Source organism: Euprymna scolopes, chromosome 36, assembly GCF_053919585.1.
Source record: "Euprymna scolopes isolate OS-2025 chromosome 36, ASM5391958v1, whole genome shotgun sequence".
Taxonomy (NCBI): Eukaryota; Metazoa; Mollusca; class Cephalopoda; order Sepiida; family Sepiolidae; genus Euprymna; species Euprymna scolopes.
In genome coordinates this window covers 28,599,763-28,623,739 of record NC_136517.1, presented here as the reverse complement: position 1 = coordinate 28,623,739, position 23,977 = coordinate 28,599,763, and the positions used below count along the sequence as shown (strand labels likewise).

Genomic DNA, 23,977 nt, shown 5'->3' with positions numbered 1-23,977 from the left:
TGAATGAAACTCTTTTATTTCATATTTGCTCGGTTAAAAGTAAAATAAATGAATAAATAAAATGACATAAATAGCTCATGAGATGGGAACAACCATTTTGTAATAATTTTGATGTTTCAAGGAATCACAAATATTATTTATTTTCGATGTCCCTTCTCCTGTCAGTTAGGCCTCCTCTCGTGTGTTTTTCTTTCTTTTCTTTTCTTTCTTTTTTCTTTTTTTTTTTTTTTTTTTGAGCGTTTATAGCTTAATTTTCGTAGATTTCATCCACAGAAGATTAAGGCTATCTTCATATATTTTATGTTTAGTGTACGGTTAATAATAAAAAAAAATAATTAAGTTAAATTAAAATTAAAACAACAAAAAAACACTTTCATTTTTCAGTTACACTTTTAGAGATCTATTTCTAGATATATACCTTGAACAGTGAACATTTTTGTCATTTTTTTATGATATGCTTGGGCTACTCATTGACAACTTTTGTTTTAGCAGGGGAAAAAAATGTTGAGATCTGTTTGTTTTTTTTTTGTTTTTTTTGTTTTTTGCTTTTTTATAATTACACCATTTGTAATTTTGACTTTTTAAAATGTTTTTATTTTTAACAGCTTGACCCCTATAAAGGCAAAGACACTGAGAATATTATTTCGTCCGTCTGTCAAGCTGTCATCTTGTTGTATAAATAATTGATGCATATTTTGTTTCTATAGCAACAGGGATTTGGAATGAAGCAAAGTTGTTAGTGATTTGAAGTATTTATGTATCTTCATTATTCTGTAGGTTAGACAATCAATCAAGACGTCCATCTTTGATTTTTTTTTTTTTTCACAAATGGCAGTTTTTTTAAATAAAGCAAGACTGAAATAATTTCAGTCTATTTGTCCAATTTATTTATGAATATTTAATTTAATACTGTGTAATAATGAATGTATGTATGTAAATATATTTGCCTACAATTAAAAAAAAAAAAAAAGAAAAGCTATGTCAACAGGGGAGTTAAGTCTTGTTATACCAACAGTTATCTCCCTTAGAACTAGTTTAATTGTAGCCATCAATTTTTTTAAGAAATGTAATTTTAATTTTTTATTCATCCTTTACTGAATGGATGTTTTTATTTATTTATTTTTTTAAACATTTTTTTTTACCTTTCAACTTTCTATTTTTAATTGTAATGCTCTATGATTCTGGGCTTGTGCCGGGGCTAGAAGCTTCCTCCTCTGCTGTGGCGCTCTCTCCGGCTGCTTCAACCATTTTATCGATCTCAGGTATTTTTTTGACAGTTGAAGAAGATTCGAACTTGTGATCGATGGCCACTTTGAAATCGTAGTGCGCGATGTAGCGCACCCACTTCTCCGGTGGAGTTGGATTGCCACATGATATAGATCGGATCTGACATTTGGAGATTGTGCTGGCGGGCATCGTGAATTTAACATTGCTAAACATCTCGTAGGCTTCAGGAATCTCGTCATGAAGTCCTAAGTCAAGCCGTAACGTGAACAGATGCGTTTTGTATGCTCCTGAAAAGAGAAGAAAAAGGAAACAGTTGTTATTTTCGTTTATGTTTCTGAGTTTATATATGATATGAGGATTATTTATACGTATTATTTGGATTCTACAAACTATTGTTCTCATTTTGAGTGTTGTTCGCGCAACGTCTCTATCGATGTAGCCTCCGACATTCTTCAGATGTATCTTGTCGAACTCAGGAATTTCTCTGTTAAACACAGGAATTTCTCTGTCAAACTCGGGAACCTGCGCAGAATTTCGAATAGAACCCTTTATTTAATTCACGCAAGCACATGTGGTGTAGTGGATAAAGTACTTGATAAAATTCAGTCGTAAAGTTACACTCTTCTTGAGGTTGAAGGTTCAATCCTCAGTGCAAGTGACACTCAAAAATACACTTACGAATTACTTAGGACTTCTACCCAACTATGGCTGTTGGAACAAGAGCATGAAACACCCATGGATTAAATAAAAAGTTCCCTCAAAATTTTGTGCAGATTTAGAAGTTTGACAGAAAGATTCTTGAGTTTGTAGAGGACTAGGATATATACATCCTAATCCCGTTACAAAAGAAAATAATGAAACGAATGGAATGAAGGAAACAAAAACTTAATTGCTGGATAAGATAAACGTGTTGTTTATTTACTGTTGAAAGAATGTTTTAGATATAACACGTGTTCATGTCAGCGCGGGTGTAACCATCGTTTGTTGGGAGACTGGTAGTATAGAAGGAAAAAGGAAATGTGTGTTCATCTCATGTTCGGGTCACTATCGTTTGTTCGCGTGTGGGAAGAGAAGTGCGTAATGTAGTGTAAGATGGGAATGATAGTCCAGCGTGTAGACAAAGAAAAGGATAGAGGGTTGACATCAGTTAAACTGCAAGCCATGTTAGCAGTCAGCTACGCGAAGGCATTCTCAAGGACAAGTTGTATATATATAGAGAGAAAGAGTGAGAATGTCAATCCAGTTCATGGAGAGAGAAAGCGTATAAAGTGTACGTACAGTCTGTTAGCTTTTTGTCCCACATAGTAGCAAGTGGCGTGAGGCACGCGCGTGCGCCTGCCGAAAAGGCACGCTGTTGGTCCATAGACCACCCAGCTTGGAAGCTGGTCTGAAAAGGGCTGGAAACAACTTGTCTCTTGCTTTTATAGTTGTTTCCAGTGGTCTTTTGCGCATGTGTGGATTTCCTTTGGAAGGGAAGTGACGTCCATGTGTGCGTACATGTGCGTACGTTAGTGTGTGTGCGTATACACATGAATGTGAGTGTATGTACGCGAACGTAAATATATGTGCGTGTGTGGACGTGCGTGCGTATGTTTGTGTGCGCATATGTATATGACAAGTAATATAGCTTGAGATGTGAACAATAAGAGAGGTTACCCTTGATTACTTTTTACAAGCAATATGAAGTTTGCAGCTGAGAGCACTAGTTAGAAATTAAAAAAGATAAGAATAAAACTAGTAATATGGGGTTTAGTGATGAGGGCAAGAGTTTCTTGGGTTCATCAGGTATTCCACTGATCCCACTTGTTTGTTTTCATCGTAAAGAAAGGAAAAATACACACAAGCCTCAACTTAGCAATAGAATAGCATTGATCAAACTATAATGTCTTGATATGTAGTAAAAAGCAATTTATTGAACACAAGCTGCTATTTTATACATACTTTTCCCAGTGACCATCTGATATATTAGTTATGCAAGATGAGAGAATGTGAAAAGGATAGCTTGTATAAGCTACTCTCTTTCTTTCTCTGTTCCTCTTCATTCATTTTCACTTCTTCTAAGTGGAAATGGGATGCACTTAAATCAATTAACTTAAATCAATAATGATTTTTTATATATATTATTTACTTGAAATTCATTATTGAGATGAGTATTATTAATTAATTTATTTTTAATGCAGACTATTATTCTTATCTTTCTGAATTGTTGGCCTTCGTCATGGGGTAACTGCAACGGGATAGGATTTGTTTTTGTATGTATACATAATGTCATTCTTTCTTTTGATATTACTTTTCCTTCTACAGTTGCTGCTTACCTCTGAAGTGATGGTTTCATCAACACTCTGGAGGCGTACTTAGTTTTATATGCTGCCTGTTTACTCAAAATTTATCAGAAAAATATTTATATAGAGTCAAATTTAACATCATTTGAATTCTTCGGACTACTGTTCTCATCTTGAGTGTTATTTTCACAACATTTCGATTGATGTAACTTCCAACTTTCTTCAGGTGTATCTTGTGGAACTCGGGAATGTTTCTGTCAAACTTGGGAATCTGCATGGAATTTCAAACAGAACCGTTTAATTGAATTCACAAGGATACTATGCTCTCGTTCCATCAACCATGACTGGACAGAGATCCTAAGTAATTCATAATTGTATTTTTTGGTCATTCACACTGAGAACTGAACCTTCAGGAGAATATCACTTTACAATTGAATTTTTCCAAGTACTCTAATCACTGTGCCATACTTACCTAGCCTTCTTGGCCCGGAATCAAAGTGTAGTATCTGCTCCGGCAGATGCTGCACTAAAGACTATATGTGGGGGCAACACCACATATCAGACCATTACTCTTGGAGCAATCAATTTTGGTCAATGTAGGGGAAACCCTTCACACCAATTGTCACTATCCAGCTCCCCCACCCCCTCGAGGGAGCTGGTCCCCCTTTCTCCTCCCCGTCCCCTTTCTCTCCACATTAAAAAATGGCCACAGATTTGCAATGTAAAACCAGAAGACTTGGAAAATGCATGGCCGCAAGATCTGCTGGAACAGCTTGCCCTCCCCCATTGACATTGATATCATTATTAGAGAATATGGACACGTGGAACGCTCGAGTGGTGCCATCAATATAGCTTGAGATTTGGAAAACCCTTGTAGACAAGGCTGACCTAACTTGCCTTGTGAGAACTGCTACAAAGAGAAATTGCATAGCACGGAAGGTCTCTACAGTTGATATTCATGATAGAGTTTCTTGACAGTGCGGTACAAAATCTTTCATTTGTGCAGCTAACCAACTACCTATATATATATATATATAAGTGATGGGACGATTCCAATATTTTTACCGATTCCGATACAATTACCGATTCTGATTCTTTATAAATCTCTAATTATTTAACTACAAGATTGTTATTTTCCCTGATTTTCGTAAAAACACATGTTAAATATGCAGATATTTTCCTAAATGTAAAAATATACTGGTGGAGATGATCTATTACTTTTAGCTTTACGGGTAATTTAAAATAAATAAATATTTATTTTATCATTATTACCAGCAATGAAAGATTTTACTTTAAAAAAAAAAAATCAAATAAAGACAATTAAAAGAATCGTTTTGGCATTGGAAAATCGGCATTAATTTTTCCGATTCCGATGCCCCAAAATCTTCCAATTTTTCCAATTCCTGATTCGTATTCTGATTAATCGTCCCAACACTTATATATATATATATATATATATATATATATATATATATATATATATATATATTAGTGATCAGATGATTCTAATATTTTTCCAATTCTAAATTCTAGATTCAATATTAAATTTCCGATTCCAATTTTGATTCTTTATAAATCTCTAAATACATTTAACTGTAGAGTTGTAAAAACGCATGTAAAATGTGCAGATATTTTTTTAAAAACAAAAGCTTGTTGGGGGATGATCTATAGATTTTAGTTTTACTGGTTGTTTAAAATCAATAAATATCTATTTTTTTAATATTCCTACCAACAGTGGAAAATGATGTTTGAAACAAATAAAAAAAAAAAAGAGAATTTATAGAATCGTTTTCGGCATCAGAAAACAGGCACAAATTTTTCCGATTCCGATACCTCCAAAAGTTCTGATTTTTCTGATTCCCACTTCCTATTAATCGGCCCAGGCTTATATATATATATATATATATATATATATATATATATATATATATATATATATATATATATATATGCAAGATAAGACACTGATAGAATTCAGATGAAAAATCCTGATAGATATTACTTGAAGTAATACTTTCAAGGTGATCCTAGCCAAAAAGGAAAAGCCCAATATTTAAGAATAGAGCAGTATATAAGTTTGGTGGTTAAATTTTTAATTCTGAAAAAAACAACATATAGACACATATATTCGAGTTAAGAACTTTTTGTTTGACAAAAGGAATATATAGAAGGGGTTATGTAATTTCGTAGATTCCATGAACAAAGCTTCTTTCTTAGAATTGTCTTCCGTTTTCCTGCTTTCCAGCTGACTACAATATGGTTGTCTTCAGTCTAACGTAAACAAGTTCTTGATGAGCTGTTCAACTTAAGTTGACAAATTTACCGAATTTCCATTACTAACGATTACTATATTGTCCAATTGACTACTGTACACTCTTACCTTTATCCTCGAATGGTCTCTGGGCCTTGATAAGTGGTGATGCCAATATATATATATATATATATATATATATATATATATACTTATATATATATATATAATATAAAGTTGGACGTGTGTGTGTGTGTGTGTGTGTGTGTGTGTGTGTGTGTGGTCATGAATAGGCTCCTATATGGTTGACTATTTTAAAAAACTGATTACATATAATGATAGATTTATCGAAGATCAGGAATGGATATGTTTGATCTGGCAGAACGGTGGTTCATAAAAATTGTGGGGTCTGCGTCTAGTCCAGAAAATATGGAAATAAAAAATTTAAAAATGAAAATAAAAACGTTTACAAGTGTTTTTGATATAGATGTACATAAGAATACTTTGATAGGTATGTTTCAACTTAAATAGGGATGGTATAATAAAATTGTGGAGTCTGCATTCACGCCTGTACTCCATGGAAATATGGCACAAACTTTAACAAAGACTTTTCATATCTATTTGCGTAAGTATACTTTGATAATTATGTTTCAGTTTGAAGAAATATGATACAATAAAATTATTGAGTGTTCGTTCGCGCCTGACCTCTATAGAATGTAAATATGTCACAAAGTTTAACAAAGTTTTTTAAAAGGGGTGAGGGTCCACAATAACACCTTAACTTTAATCTTAATTCATGTTAGCTTTTATTTATTATTTTGAGTTGAATCATATTGTGTCGAATAAATTCACCTCATAAATTCACCTCATGAATTCACGTTCTTATTAAAGTGAAAGCCGCCCCCCAAAAAAAGTCGGAACTTTAGACAATTCTCGACACAAATTTTGCATAACTCTGTTTTTTCCCTTCTCCACTTGCACGTGGCACCCTTTCGAAAATAGATAAATAGATAAATAATAAAAAATAAGAACATTACTTGTTATCATGTCAAAAGAAGGAAAAAATCCTGCTCACGTGATTATGTGTCTTTTTAAAAACATTTACATAACCTTTTTATTTTTATTTATGTATCTGTTTAAGTTTTTTTTGTCAGTGTACCAGAAGGAATTCAGTTGATTACAACCTTTTCTGCAGGTTCTTTACATTACAATAGCACAACCCTGAATCCGACGGCGCAATACTACACCGTTCAATACTGTAAAACTGAAACGAAGCTGTTCTGCTTGAAAAGGGCGCCATTTTCTTCTTATTCACATTTATATCGATTCTTTGCTTTAAAAAAACTAAAGTAATTATGTGTTTACTTTTTTAATATCCCATTTTGCTGTTTTGGATTATTTTACAAAAGTAAGTAAAGCTTCATTATTTTTCAAAACTGTTTTTGTTTCTTTGTTTTCCAATATTTCCTCGATATTATTTAGTAAGAGTGTTTAGCAGAAAAGCCAACAAACGACTACCTGAAAAAATAAATATACAAGAAATAAATGTTACCATAGTCAATAAAAGTTCAGTTCATGTTTTTCTGTTTTGAAATTTTTTTTTTTTTTTTTTTTTACAAAGGCATCACCACATTATCAAGGCCCAGAGGCCACTCAAGGATAAGGGTTAAAGAGTGTACAGTAGAAATTGGTCAATATAGTAATCATTAGTAATGAAAATTTGATAAATTTAATAACTTATATGGAACGGCTCATCAAGAACTTATTTACTTTAGACTTGAACACAACCATATTGTAGTCAGTCGGAAAGCAGGAAAACGGAAGACAATTCCACAGGCGTGCAGTTCTAAGAAAGAAGCTTTGTTCATGGAATCTACGTTTAGGTTTAGGCACAGATAAAGAGTGGGGGAAATTATTGATAGTGTTTACAGCTAGACGAGTGTTTCTTGTGAAAGTTTGGCGAGGGGGGACCATAGATTGAAGCTCAGTTGAACACTTTCCATGAAAATAACGATACATCAGAGACAAACTCGCAACATCTCTTCTGTGAGATAGAGGTTGCAAGGAGGAGAAAAGGACATCTCCTACGAGGCTACGAAGTCTATTTTGAACTTTATCAAGGCAGGACAAGTCCTTTCTAGCAGCTCCTGCCCAGATGTGGCAACAGTATTCCATCCTTGGACGTACCTGGCTCTTATATAGATAGAGAATAGCATCAGCAGTGAGATATCTACTGGATCGATAGAAAGATCCCACCATTTTTCCAGCGGCCTTGGCAACAGATTTGATATATGTGTTCCATTTAAGATCAGGAGTAATGGTCAAGCCCAGAAGCTTGTCAAAACTTGAGGCCTCCTGAAGACGAGAGCCATTCATTTCAATTGATGACAAATGTGGATTAGAATGTTGATGATGTAAAGAGAGAAGCTTGGTTTTAGATGGATTAAAAGTAACCAGCCACTCCTTTCCCCATTGTACTACGTGCTCAAGATCAGAGGAGAGAGAATTGGAGAGAACTTGCTCGTTTACTGTCTTAGATGTGGTACCATAAATGGTAGTGTCGTCAGCATAAATGTCTACAAATGATGTAAGGATATGATTTGGAAGATCATTAATGTAGATCAGGAAAAGAGTTGGGCCCAGGATGGATCCCTGAGGGACACCGGCATTAATACTGTGAGCTTCTGATTTTTGCCCCTCAACTACTACTCTTATGAACCTATCAGAAAGAAATGATTTAATAATTGAGAAGACTTTTCCAGCTATACCATAGCTAGCGATCTTATGAAGTAAACCTTTATGCCATACCCTATCAAAGGCTTTAGATATGTCAAGAGCAATTGCCCTAGAAAGATTGCCACCGTCGAGAGATTTGCTAATCCTATGCGATATAACTGTAAGGACATAGTTTTTAATGCTCTTTACTTGGAATAATTTCAGCGAACCGAAATTAAAACGAAATGAATTTTTATATAAACTACACATGCCATAATCGAATATTCCTCAAGCACAAAATAATGGAAAACATTAAAATATGTTTATAAATATTCCTTACGTTGACGGAACTCTCTTAAATTGTTAACACAGAATGCTCAGGTGCCCCTCCTTCAAATTGAAAACGAGACTCTCCATTTCAAAGTAGCTGCCATTTTGATTTTTTTAAAACCGGTTCATGAATTAAAAATAACATTTTTTTTTACAAACTTCTTAAAAATACAAACCAATGAACTTTTCTACCATAAAAGTAACTTTTATTGACTATGGTAACATTTATTTCTTGTATATTTATATTATTATATATATAACATTTTCTCTTTGTAAGGAAACATCATTTTGTTTGTCACTCTTGGCTACGAATGGAAGCAAAGTTGATATAAAAAAATATATTTTCGTGAAAATTATCTTTACTTTCATCATATTTTGCTTAGGGTAAAATTTTTGAGTATCAAAACCTATCTCTTTACAACCCCCTCCTTATCATAACCTATCATACTTTCATCAATCACAGTCCATTTTCTGTAGGCTGTTTTTGAACCCAGTCAACGACGGGTACATCCGCTAGTATATATATATATATATATATATATATATATATATATATATATATATATATATATATATATATATATATATATAGTAGAAATGGTAATTAATAAAAACTGAAGAAAGTACTCAATACTGTTGTAGAGCAAATATGCGTTTCATTTTTTATTACCGTATCTTTCTGTTAAGTTACATTATTGTTTCAGCTACCCGGCCGGTTTTTTTTTTTTTGCCGTCTGTAGCTTCCTCAGACTTTTACAGAAATATATATATATAATAATACTCCAAGTTCCAAATATCAAGTTTTCTCAGTTGGTCATTTATTACTTTTCAAGAGGTATCCATTACAATATTGTTTCGTATTGCGACTAACAAGTCTGCAAAATTATGTTATTGCTGCATATTTAGTCACATACTCTTCAGATGTTTACCTTTAAAAAACTTATAAATTTTAAAAATTTCTTTTTTATTTACTTTTTGTTAATAATTGTTTGTTTTTTTTAGTAAAATTTTAAACATTTGTTGCACATTAGTATATTAAAAGTGTTGATACAAACAAAATGGATGCAGTTTAACATCTTGCTCAGGACAACCTTTCCTTTTCTTAATACATATCTGGGCTTGTGAAAAGTTATTTAAAGTTAAATTCCGACAAGTTTAGAGGCAAAATGTTTCAATTTTATTTTTGTCACCAGCTTTGTAAATATATCAGCCATATTTTGTGCTGATGCTATGTAATTTACAATAATGGATTCTTTTTTTTTTTTACTTCATTTCTTATGAAGTGATATTTAATATCTATATGCTTAGATGTTTGGTGAATTACTGTGTTCTGCGCTAAGATTATGCTAGCTTGATTATCACAATTAATTACTAAGGGAGTTTTAGTTAATTCTGGTTCTAAAACAGTCTTTAGAATAGCTTTTAGGTATAGCGCTTCTTGTGCAGTATGTGTGAGCACAATGAATTCCACTTCACATGTAGAGAGAGATACAATCTGCTGCTTTTTAGATTTCCATGAAATAATAGGCGCATTTTTTGATAGTTTAAAACAATATCCAGATATACTTTTTGGATATTTATCATTTCCCCAATCTGAACTTAAAAATCCTTCTAATTTTAAGAGGCTTGTAAATTTTCTAAATGCTAAATGCTGTTGTTTAGTTCCTCTTAAATAATGAAGGACTTCTTTAGCTTTGTTTAAATCCTTCATTATCGATCTTGATCATTTTTTTTTTTTTGTGATAGTTTTGTTACTGTGTAACATATGTCAGGTTTCATAGCAGTCATTAAGTATACAAGGCTTCCTATTATCTCTCGGTATGGTTTATCGTCAATTATTTCAGATTCTGTGTCTGTATTTTTAGTGATATAATTTTCGACCGGTGTAAAGTGTTTCTTGCATTCTTGCATTCCAAACCTTAATAGGATTTTATCAATGTACCTCGATTGATTCATTTTAATAATTCCTTTTTCTTGAGTAAACTGCATGCCGAGAAACCATAATATCTTGCCAAGATCGGTTATTTTGAATTTTTTATTCAATCTGTTCTTAACATCGTTTCACAATTTGATGCGATTAAAATGCTATAGAATCATAAAACTAAAAGCAGTAGTTTATTGTCTTTGTATTGGATATATAAACAGGGTCCACTGGGCATTGTTTCAATTGTTGTTCAATCATACAATCATGAAATAATGTATTCCAGCATCGACCGCTCTGCCTCAGACTATACAGTGATTTGTTAAGCCTGCACATGCAACTTTTATTTTTCATTATGAATCCCTCTGGAGAGTTAATATAAATTTCACAGTCTATCGAGGCATTTAAACAAGCATTTTTTATGTCCATTTGATAGATGCTAAGGTTATATTGCGATGCGATTTACAATAAAATTCTGATTGCCGTTAGATTTGTAGTCGCGGAAAACGTAGAAAAATATTCCATACTGTAAATCTAAGAATATCTTTTAGCAACAAATTTAGCCTTGTACTATTCAATGCCTGACGCTGTAGTCTTTTTTGTAAAGACTCTTTGATAAGTAATGACATGTTTACCCTTTGGGAGAGGCACTATTGAATAGGTATTATTTTCTGTTAAAGCATCTATTTCACTTTCCATTGCTACTTTCCATTGCTGACAATGTTCTGAATTAATTGCTTTGTTAAAGCTTTTTGGCATATTATCCATGGAATAGCAATAGTTGACTTGATAATCTTCCAAGTTGTCAACCACAAAAAATCAGGTCATTTTCTATTTCTTTTGAAGTAACGTTCTGATGAATTTTCGACTTTAACATCAGCATCATCGCTGTCATCATTAATACTCTTGTCCTCATCAACGGTGACTTCATTGTCGTCATTTATATTATGAATTTGAGGAAATATTAAGTCATCCTCTTCATATGATTGATTTTCGTCTTTGAAATTAAACGTGTCTGTGGATACAGTTCCATTCGGGTCCGTCAGTTTTGATTTATTGGCAAAAGTTTATAATTGCATCTTGTTTAGTGGTGGCTTGTACAGAAAATATATTTTGTTTAAATTTCAGATTTAGAAAAGCGTTTTCCAGAATATAGAAACAAAGTTCACCTTTATTGTTCCTTAGCAAGATTTTAGCATTGCTTCTCGTCAAAAAGATATCGTTTACTCAACTGCCGTTGGCTAGCTCTACAAAATGACTTTGAGAGTTAAAGTTGAGATCAAAATTGATAAAATCTGATTCCTTCATAATTATATGTGCCATTGCACCACAATCGACAAGAAAGTTGTTACTGTTTGTTGAAGCGTCAAACGTACATGAAAATAAAAATGTGTGTTCGCTAACAGACCTCTCCACATTGTTAATGGAGTCCCCTTTGAAATTTTTGTATCTACATTGGAAACTCTTATGATCAGGTTGCCCATAATTGTAGCAAATAATGTTCATTCTTTTTCTTAGGAGAAAAATTGTTTTTGGAAAAGGTTTTTATTCAAGGTAAAGATATAATTTAATTTTGGTGTTTTTAAGTTGGCCTTTTTAAATTTAATGATATTTGTAGATTTTTTTTTTTTTTTTTGTGATCCTTTTCTCAGTTTTCTCGTAACTCCTAAGTGCTACCTTGAATTGATTAAAACTCATGGGTTTTTCTTTCTGAGTTATCATGGTGGTAAATGGCTTAAAATCACTCCACAACTCTTTAAGGATCGTGGAGATTAACAGAATGTTGCTAATAACTTTGCCATGCATTTTTAATGAATTTGCTGTTATTTTGGTTCTTATAATATAATCTATAATCGTCTTGACTTTCGTGCGATTCAGAGATGTCAGTTCAGTATATAAAGAAGTAATTTTGTGCTTTCCTTTTGGTAAATAATGCTCTCTTGATATTTTCAATGCTTTGCAGCCATCACATTAGCAGAGATAAACTTCTGTCATCTAAGCACTGTATTAATTCCACAAAAACTGTTGCATTCTTTTCAATAAACTCAAGGTCGTTTCTGTTTTTAGTTGTGCCTGAATTACCTTGTGTAACTTTTAGATTTGTAAACATCCTAAAAATTTCACTTGCCACAATTTGAATTTTGATTTTGATCCATCAAAGTAAAGTCTTCCACCTAGGCTCATAACTTCTTGAATTGAAAGCCATGTTAATTTCAGAAGAGTCTCCAATGGGTATCTTTTTTATACAAATCCTGGACATGAAGAATTTTCAGTGGACAGCTGTTCTGTACAGAATCTGGACTTTATAATTTTGCAAGCAAAAGAGCTGAAGATCCTTCTCATGTTGACACAAAAAAATTATGTGCTGGAATGCTAAAAAGATTCAATTTTTATGGAGCAATTTTGGTTTCTGATCGGTTGTTAACAAAACGTGAATTAATTTGGTTCATCAGTTCCTATTGCCAGTGTTTATAAATAGAATTTTCCAAATTTCAGAGAGGATACCCCATTATAAATCAAAAATATTGCAACAATGGCATTGATAATGGTGGTGGCTATATAGAAAAATAAATTTTGGAGCATAACTGGTCGTTCATTTAATGGTAGCACTCCTGTATTCATAGCTCTTCAACATTTTGAGTTTAAAAAAATAAAAAAACTTTATTTTTGTACGACCTTCAAATATATATATATATATATATATATATATATATATATATATATATATATATATATATATATATACATATATATATATATATATACTAGCAAAAGTACCCGTCGTTGACTGGGTTCAAACACAGCCTACAGAAAATAGACTCTGATTTATTAAAGTATGATAAAGGAAGGGGTGTAAAGAGATAGCTTCGAATTTGGAGGTATCAAAACCAAAGCAAAATATGATGAAACTAAAAATAAAATAGATAAACTCCATAATTTATTATGCCATACCTGTTCACACTGAAACACTTATCACAATATTCTGTGGATCTATATTAAAAAACCTTGTTAAACTCTATGACATATTTCCATTCTATGGAGGCCAGGCGCGAATGCAGACCCCACAATTTTATTATACTATCCCTATTGAAGTTAAAACATACTTATCAAAGTATTATTATGTACATCTATATCAAAAACATTTGTAAACGTTTTTATTTTCATTTTCAAATTTTTTATTTCCATACTTTGTGGACCAGGCGCGAACGCAGAGCCCACAATTTTAAGGAACCACCGTTCTGCAAGATCAAACATACCCATTCCTGTGTCTCGATACATCTTCTATCATTATATGCAATCAGTTTTTTAAAATAGTCAACCATATAGGAGCCTATTCGTGACCACACACACACACAAACACACACACACACACACACACACACACACACACACACACACACACACACACACACACACACACACACACACACACATTAAGCTTTATATTATAGATATATACTAGACTACCCGTGACCCATTGGGTCAGTATGTTATATAAGCTATAGAATTCATGTATGAGCATGACACTTGTGATGGAAAGAAAATAGTTTTTTTTTTGACATAACAGAAACATTTCTATGAAAGTATATTAAAATGAAAGAAGAATATAGATAGATTTTTATGAGTCGTTCTGTTTATTATAATTGTTTATTTTGGAAAAAAAAAATTAACAGTTACGGAATTATAAGTGGTTGGCCATACTTATAGGTAAATGTGCACTGAACAGATGCCATAATACTTATTATAGTTAAATTCAAATTTTAATATATCTGCTTTTTTTTTACATCGTTCATTTCTGTATTACGTTTAAGTTATTTTAAACCCCACTCTACCCATGTTAAATAATAATTTCGAAATAATAACGTTAATATTTCAATACGCAGGTTATGCATGCATGCGCAACCAGATGTCGTAAACTGGAAAGTGGATTACATACATCATTACAAGATCATTTGAGGTTTATAATTATATATATATATATATATATATATATATATATATAAAGAGAGAGAGAGAGAGAGAGAGAGAGAGAGAGAGTAAATTCGGATTTTGGAGTGGCACGTTTTTACAACGGTGTGTCGGATTTTGGAGTAGTGAGTTTTAACAGCAATGTGTCAAATAGAGTAGCAAGCTTTAACAACAGTATGTCGACTTTAGCCCCGGAAATTGTTAGTTAAAAGTGCAGAATAGTTAACAATTAATTATTTATCCACAGAGTTGTTATATAACAATAAATACATTTAACCAGTTTCCAACAATCCTTTTGGATAGCTACAAAGTGTAGTATCTGTTCCGATACTACACTTCACGTTTTCTGAACTCGATCAGTGGAGGAGAAATTCCTCATAACTGAGACAATTTTTATTTTTATTTCTATCCAGAGTGGCCATTTTTAGGGGAGCTGGATTTTTCCCACATTAAATGCAGACCTTGTGTCTAATTCTACCCTTGTGGGGAGGCAATAAATTACCTTGATTTATATTTTTCTTAACTTTTTTTATATATAGCTAGATATGGACATTGGATTTAGAAACAAGTGATAATCTTTCTTAAATAATACACAAAAAAGTGTGCATTATTACTAACAGCAATTTTTCAGCTTAGTCAGTTAAGATTATGTTTAAACAAATAAAACATAATTTCTCTCTACAAACTAGAAACCTGAACAGAAAGAAATTATTGTGGTGACGTAATCACGAAGTGATTCCTACACACGCTAAAAAACAAATGGCTCCAATTGCCTATTCCCTTTTCTTTCCTCGCTTCATTTAGATGCGCTTTCCTTCTCATTTCCTAAAGCAAGAAAGTTTTCACAGAAATGTGTTAACTCAAAACATTTTGAACCAATGAAAATCATTTTGAACACCAACAAGTAACATGTCTATGTGGAAACAGGAAGCTGACACAAAGTTAGAAGTTCCTATAAATCAGAAAGCCAAAATCAAGAGATACAAAGGATTCTCAAGCTGGTGCACCTTCAATAGGACTCTAGAATATCTGTTCAATGCCTCCCTCAGGCCTTTAGTCAGAGGAAGCGGAAAGGATGCAATGACTCACATCCAGGCCTTCTTCATTTCGCTCACACATTCTTGCATACTACGCATGCCTGTATATATCTTCCATTTTGGTCCATTAAAACAATTTTTGTACTCCTAATATCTATTAAATATCAGTGTGGTTCTTGGCTATACACAAAGGCACTATTGTCGTCTAAAATGGCCCTAGAAAGGCCAGGAACCATGCCACAATTTTATGAAAAAAAAAAGTAGGCCTTGATTATGAACCCCGAATATGAAGTTATATTTTTCTTTTCTGCTTCATTGGAATACACTTGTTCCAACAGATTAAATTTCTCATCAGTAAATATTGGAATTCATAAAACACTTACATATTGGTCAGTTTGGTTGTCTATCTAAGGGTCACATGGATTGGTCAAAAGGTATATTCAATCAATACTCCCTTAGGGATTATCTCAGCTAGCCTATAAAGACTCTAACAGTTAGGATCCTTGCCTCTTTTTCCATTCCACTACTATTCAACAAAAATATTGTTCCTGTGACACATAATCATAAGAAGCAACGTCATCCATAACCATTGAGAAACCTTGCAGACTGTCACATGTGAATCCTGACAAAGAAAGTAAGGGATAATACATTTACACATAGTGCCTTCCGCGACAATGTGATCCTATATATTTAGTTTTATTGTCCGTTAAATTATGATACATTTCATAAAATAAAATAACAAACAAAATACTTAGGCATGAAGCTCTAAGATTGATGGGGGGGGGGTCGAGGGTTTTTCTAATAGTCTACAAAACTCTGAGATTACTCTTAGTCGGCAATTTTCACCATAATACCGCATTCACACTGTGGAGTTAATCCTACTTAATGAATCCCCCAAAGTTTTTTTTTTTTTTTTTTTTTTTTTAAATATAATAAACTGCTACCAAAACTTTCAGAGTAACAAATCTTAAATTGCGAATTTATACAAATTTTGTTTGCATCGTTGTCACAAGACACTTATTGATGGGTCAGTGTGGTTGTCTTCTCTTGTCCTTGTACAGAAAGGCTCAAAGTCATGCGAAAACTAACCAGCACATTTAATAATAGTTTTAATATCAAAGTAGGAGTATACAAGGAATCTGTTAAGAGTTTGTTGCTTTTCATTTCTGCCTTAAAAGCATTGTCCAGTGAGTTTCGTACAAATTGTCCAGAAGAGACACAGCATGTTGATGATTTGGTAATTACTTGTGAAACCATGGAATACCTACTTGCTAAGTTAAAGACTAGGGGGGGGGGAGATATTATTGAAACTAAAGGCCTTAAAGTGAATGTTACCAAGATCAAAGTGATCATCAGTTGTTGTAGTGTTAGAAAGAGCAAAGTTCCCCTGCTAAGTTTGTAGAAAAAGGAGTTGGGTGCGATTCTATTTAACAATGTAAGTGAAGGTCTTTATTTATTTTATTTGCTAAGAAAATATTCTGTGGATGCTTTGCATATAAACTAGGAGTAAATAAATGGTTGGTATAGGTTGTTTAAAGCAATGCTCAAAGGCGTGTTAGAATTAACAGCATATTTTGTGAGAACATTAGTACATCGCTTTTCATATATGTCTCAAAAGAATTGTGCAGGGAGTTTTGTATGAGTTGTTTAGAAGAGATGCTGTATACTGATGATGTAGTACTTACCAGTGAATCAATAGAAGACCTGCTTGTTAAGTTAAAGACTTGGTCGTCTGCTATGGAAACTAAAAGTCTTAGAGTGAATTTTACCGAGCTGAAAGTGATGGTCAGTTGTTGTAGTGTTAGAAAGAGGAAAGTTCCCTTGCTAAGTTTGTGGAAAAGGGAGTTGGGTGAATTGCAATTTTTTTTTGCAGTATTTATAAGCATTGGGTACACAAGTACAATTACTGGTGGGTTGAGAGATGAATATCAGTTTGGGTGAAAGAAGTTTCTGACAATGGAGATGGATGATAGCTCAGATGTAAATAAAGTATATCTGGATGGCAAAGCTGTTGATGTTGTCAAAAAGTTCTGTTAGCTTAGTGACACCAATGGAGCATAGGGTGGAGCAGGTGCTATTATCATTACAAGAGTGAGGAGTGGGTGAAGTAAGTCCAGTGGACTTTTGTCATTACTAACCAGCAGAGCGTTACCACAAAGAGAACTGTCTATCAGGCATATGTACACAGTATAATGATGTACAGAAATGAAATCTGGCTAATGAGGGTTGAGGATATGTGTTGCATGGAGAGAAATAATATGATAATAATATGATGAATATATGATAGGAGTCTTAAAGACGGGTTTACTTCGGGTAACCAGAGAAAGACGAAATCTGGACAGTCTAGAGAGGTGTGTGCAGATCAGGAGACTTTGATGGTATGGCCATGTTGAAAGAATGAATAAGCGTTCTTGGATTAGTAGATGTAGAACAGTTGAGATAGCAGGTTCAGTTCACAGTAGAAGACCAAGGCAAGCAATGAATAAAGAGATAAAATGGTATTGAGAGAAAGAGTGATAAATAAAGACCTAGCCAAAGATAAGTTAGTTTGGGACTCAATTTCTTAAACTGCATGTGACATCATTTAAAACGGGCATTAAACTGATGATGATGACGATGATGATGATGATGACGACGCCGCCAACGACGACGATGATGATGATGATGATGATGATTTAAAGTTCTTCATTGTTTTGTTTTTTAATCAAATGAAATCATTCAAATTAATTAATGATCTGCGTGTTTTATTTTCTTCTATTTTTTTTTTCGATTCAAAAAATTACAAATTAGGATTTGCTGAATTCATTTAAGTGTACACACTCTCAAATCCAGATGAATCCATACTAAGTCAAACAAACAAACAAAAGATTAAAAAAAGTGAGGGATCATTTTTAGTATAAGTCGAATACTAAAACTGATCCCTCACTTTTTATGAACAATCCAAATAAATAAAAATAGCTATTCGATAAAATTGAATGTGCAATAATTGCGCACATTGTTTTCGGTTAAGGTAAGAAGAAGAAGATAGAGATCTTACCATGGTGTGATTTTTTATTTATTTATTATATTGTACCGCATTTTTCCTTTCCCCTGGTCCGTTTTTTTTTTCTTTTCACCCCCTCCTTTTTTCACTAAATTTTAAAAATATTAATAAAAAAATGTTTGTTTTTCTTTAATTATGCTAGAAATAGCTCTCTCTCTCTCTCTCTCTCTCTCTCTCTCTCTCTCTCTCTCTCTCTCTCTCTCTCTCTCTCTCTCTCTCTCTCTCTCTCTGCTGAGTGGAGGCTGCAATCAAAGCAGTTGTCGGAGTAGTACCAAGGTTGAGATGGGGAGGGGAAGGGGGAATCTGCCCGCTTCACTTCTCTCCTGTTTCGTCCCAACCCCACACACTCCTGTACTTTCGTAGCATCCCCCTCTTCTTTCTTCTCCCCCCCCCCCCGCCCTCCCCGACATCACAAATGCACTCTGTTGTGCTGTGTTAAAGCATCATCTGCACAGGCTTTATTGATTGGGGAATCGACACGTGACGAACGGCTCGAGGGAATCGCCTTCCGAATGAGAGAGAAAGGAAAAGAGAGAGAGAGAGAGAGAGAGAGAGAGAGAGAGAGAGAGAGAGTACTCGGTCATCTTTTTAAAAATATCTTTCTCATGACGAAAAATTGTTGCGACTATTTTGGAAGGATTAGGATGAAGATAAGAAAAAAAGAAAGAAAGAAAGAAAGAAGAAGAAGAAGAAGAAGAAGAAGAAGAAGAAGAAGATACCAATAAAAAAAAAAAAGCATGATGTCCGGGTATATTATGCATGGAAAATAATTATTGTAATTATGTTGCCGATCAAGTTGATGATGAGAGGCGGAAAAGAAGGACGAAGTTGGCAGTAGTGATGATGATGATGATGATGATGATGATGATGATGATGATGATGATGAAGAAATGATGTTGACATTGAGGGTGATGATGAAGCGCAATATGAGAAAATTAGTTATTGACATGATGTCAATGATGATGATTAGGCCGGAAGGAAAGTCAATTTTATGATGGTGGTGGTGATGGTGTTGTTGTTGATGATGATGATGATGATGATGATGATGATGATGATGATTATAGTAAGAAAAAGGAAGAAAAGTGTTATGCTCTGTGTCTAAAGTGTTGGCCAAAGGAAATGAACTTTTGACCCGAGGAAGTGACTCCTGAGGATGCTGCGGAGGTAACGATGCCTGCATCATGTGAGACGTTGCTCGATTTCGAAACAAGATGATCCGCGTAGGTGTTTGAGGAGGATTTTTAAAAATGCCGGTCGAATGTTCAGACTAGCAACAATATATATATATAAATATATATATATATATATATATATATATATATATATATATATATATAATATATATATATATATATATATATATATATATATATATATATATATATATATATATATATATATATATATATAAGAAATCATTTTTTAAAGCTAAGTTTGATGCTAAAACATTTACTATTATGACAACAACATAAATCAAATATTTCTGTCGATTCCTCAGTAAATTATAGACATTATTTTCTCTTTCTTTTTTCCTTCATTGTCGAACTATAACGACGAATGCCGGTGGTCGCTGATGTCTCTTAGTGTCAAATAGAGAGGTTAATATATATATCTATAATATAAAGCTGAACGTGTGTGTGTGTGCGTCTGGTCACGATTAGGCTCCTATATGGTTGACTATTATAGAAAACTGATCATATATAATGATAGAAAATGTATCGAGACACAGGAATGGGTATGTTTGATCTGACATAATGATGATTCATTAAAATTGTGGGGTCTGCGTACGCGCCTCGTCCACAAAGTATGGAAATAAAAATTTAAAACTAAAAAAAAAAAATGTTTACAAGTGTTTTTGATATAGATGTAAATAATAATACTTTGATAAGTATGTTTTAACTTCAATAGGGATAGTATAATAAAATTGTGGTATGAATAAATTATAAAAATATATAAAAAGTGGGAAATCACTTTTCTATATTAATTTAATGTATTTATAGCCACCTTTTCTGGGGGGGGGGCGTCTGTTATTTTTTTTAGGCTGGTGTTTATTCGGTTATTGTAGCCTGGTAGACCAACACAAACCTACTTTAAAATACTTGTTTTCAATAAGTTTTCAGGTGTGGTGAAAACGAATGTCGTATTTACATTTTCTGCAAATAAGTATTTTTCCGGGTATTAAGGAATGTAATTCTTTATGTCATAAGTGGTGGCCATTGTTGGATGTGCAAGGGCCCATATTTTTGCTTAATACCCGGAAAAAATAAATGCGATATTCGTTTTCAGCACATCCAAAAACAAGTTTTTTAAGGTAGGTTTTGTGTTGGTCTACACCACCCCTAAATAAAATAATAATAGACCCCCCCCACCACTGAAAAAGGTGGCCATAAAATGGGCGCTCATTTTACAGTAAATTAATATAGGAAACTGATCCCCCATTTTTTAAAACAATAATGTGCGATGTTAAGGCAAATGTCACATAGCCCACTACATAATTCAGGTCATTGGCTTTCCAATGAGCCTTCATTTCTGATTAATATTCGCTGAGATTTTAAACTTATAAAATTGCAAAAAAATGGTGGTATATCTATATAGATATATCTATATTCGTAGCCAAATTGAATATTGAAATGCTCATATTTGAAAATTTGCAGGCTTTTTGAAGATTATAATACTATTCTATGGTTAAAATTTTATGAAAATTGGTGAAAAAAGAATCTATATTTTAAAACCAATAAAATATACCCAAATTTGTCTACATTTGTATATATAGTGTCCTGGCAAGCCAACTTTAGTTTTGCTGTTTTAGTTGTCCTCCCTACATTTACTAGTTTTGCTGGTTCGGTTGTCTCCCCTACATTTGTCGGCTTTGCTGCTTTGGTTGATCAAGCTGGCTTTTGTGTTGTGGGAGATCATGTTGGTGATGCTCTTGATGTATGACAAAATGAAGTAGTCCAGTGGGTTATGGTCGGGAAGGATGGGAGCCAGTTAGAAAAGGGTACAAAGTCATCGCACTCCTTCTGAAGCCTGGATCACTTTGGACTTGTGGGCCGAGTCCTGTTGCCACACCCAGGGTCTGCCAGTGGCCACCTGATTGCACCAAGCCGACTTCAAAGATGTGAGGTAGCATAATCTGGCCCTTACTTGAAACCATACCAAAGACCATAACCATAGCTAGAAATCGTTTCATCACCTTCAGCACGTCCCTGTTATTCCTGCCAATCCAGTGATGCATTTTGAGGGTGCTGTCAATGGTCCTGTTATCAGAACTTGGATTTGTAGAGAGCATGAGTTGTACAGCGGTGCATCTCCGATCTTGCTCATTGAACATTGTGTCACTTTCAGACATGATAGAAGGCTCCTATCAATCTTGGGATTTGTACACAACTGACCAACTAGTAGATGGTCTGCAACAAAAAGAAGAAAACCGGTTTTTATCAAACGGATATGGAATCATATCATCATTTTCTGTGATGACAATTTTATCATTCTCCCCTGAATATATATATATATATATATATATTTCGCAGATCACAAAAGCAAAGAAAGCCAACAAGACCGAAGTCCAAAACTCGAGTCTTGGACTTCCGGTTTGTTGGTTTTCTTGGCTCTTGGGATCTGCAATGGGATTTGGCTGTGGAAGTAATTATATATTCTCTCACACTTTCTGAACATTATATATATATATATATACTAGCAGTTCAGCCCAGCTTTGCTCGGGCCGTATGTACTGTTCATAACTTACCCTGCATGGGAATACACTTTATGCAAGATTTCAAATGTTTAGACCAAAAATTGTCTGAGTAATTTCGTGGAGACCGCAGAGGTAATTTTTTTATAAATTGGACCCCAATTTTGATCCCTTAACATTTCTTATTTTAGTCTCAAATCAAAATTAAAAGTTTTATCCATGTTCAAGTTACCTACATCTAAAATTTTAAGTGTTTAGATCCATAATTGGCGGAGAAATTTGGTAGAATCTGCAAAGGTCAACTCTTCCAACTTTGACGGCAAAATTTTCGCCCTAAAACTGATTAAAATTCTTGCCGCATGTCTGAATACCCATTATGTATAAATTTTAAATATTTAGACCCAAAATTGGCTGAGTAGTTTGCTAGACATCGCAAAGATCAAATCTTTTGAACTTTAACCCCTTGGCAGCTCAAATTTTCCACCCAAACTGATTAAAAAGCTTGCTCTATCTCTGAATACATTTTATGTAAAATTTCAAATTTTTAGACCAGAAATTGGCTGAATATATGGTAGAGACCGCAGAGGTAAAAATTTTTTGAACTTTGACCCAAATTTTGACCCCTTAACATTTATTTTTGGGGCTCAAATGAAATTAAAAAGTTTGATCCATGTCCAAGTAACCTACATTTAAAATTTCAAGTGTTTAGACCCAAAATTGGCGCAGGCGTTTGGTAAAGTTTTCAAAGGTCAAATCGATGAACTTGACAGCCAAATTTCTGGCTGAAAACTGATTAAAAAAAGATTTTCCCAAAATACCAATTTATGTCAAATCTCGAGTCTCCAGACTGTTCATAACTTTATGTGCATATATATATATATATATATATATATAGTAATTTATAAAATATATATGGCGATTAAGCTACACTGAATATTCTGCGTTTCATCCAACTATAGGATTCGTCAGGCTTATGCGCATAAGCCTGACGAATCCTATAGTTAGATGAAACGCAGAATATTCAGTGTAGCTTAATCGCCATATATATTTTATAAATTACTAACTAGCTCTACCTACGTATTGAGCACTTTTGAAGTAAATACTTAAAGTTTACGCATAAATCTATACTTTCGTATAGTAAATTTATGTGAATAAATGAAATAGTTATATATATATATATATATATATATATATATATATATAAAGGTTTTATGAGGTGCAAAATTTTATTAAAGTTTTTAAAAGGATGAGTCGAGTTATTAGAATTTGGGGGAAATTCGATGTAGGGAGAAAAACAATAGACACTAAAAATAGCCAAAAGACTATTTAAAATTCCAAGTGTTTAGACCCAAAATTAGTGGAGAAGTTTGGTAGAATCTGCAAAGATGAACTCTTTCAACTTTGACCAATTGGCAGCCAAATTTTCGGCCAAAACATCGATTAAAAAGCTTGCCTTATGTCTGAATGCATTTTATATAAAATTTCAAATGTTTAGATATAAAATTTCAAAT

General features: G+C 33.3%; 1 protein-coding gene across 2 annotated transcripts in view; it reads right to left on the bottom strand.

Annotated features, from left to right (window-relative positions):
• Positions 1-514: 514 nt before the first annotated feature.
• Positions 515-23,977, bottom strand: part of LOC145260401 (uncharacterized) — a 290,197-nt gene continuing 266,734 nt past the window's right edge. For both annotated transcript variants that reach the window (XM_080118374.1, XM_080118375.1), the window contains one exon: positions 515-1,514. In XM_080118374.1, the coding sequence (XP_079974500.1) occupies positions 1,174-1,514 (341 nt within the window). In that variant the 3' untranslated portion in view covers positions 515-1,173. The remainder of the gene's footprint in view (positions 1,515-23,977) is intronic.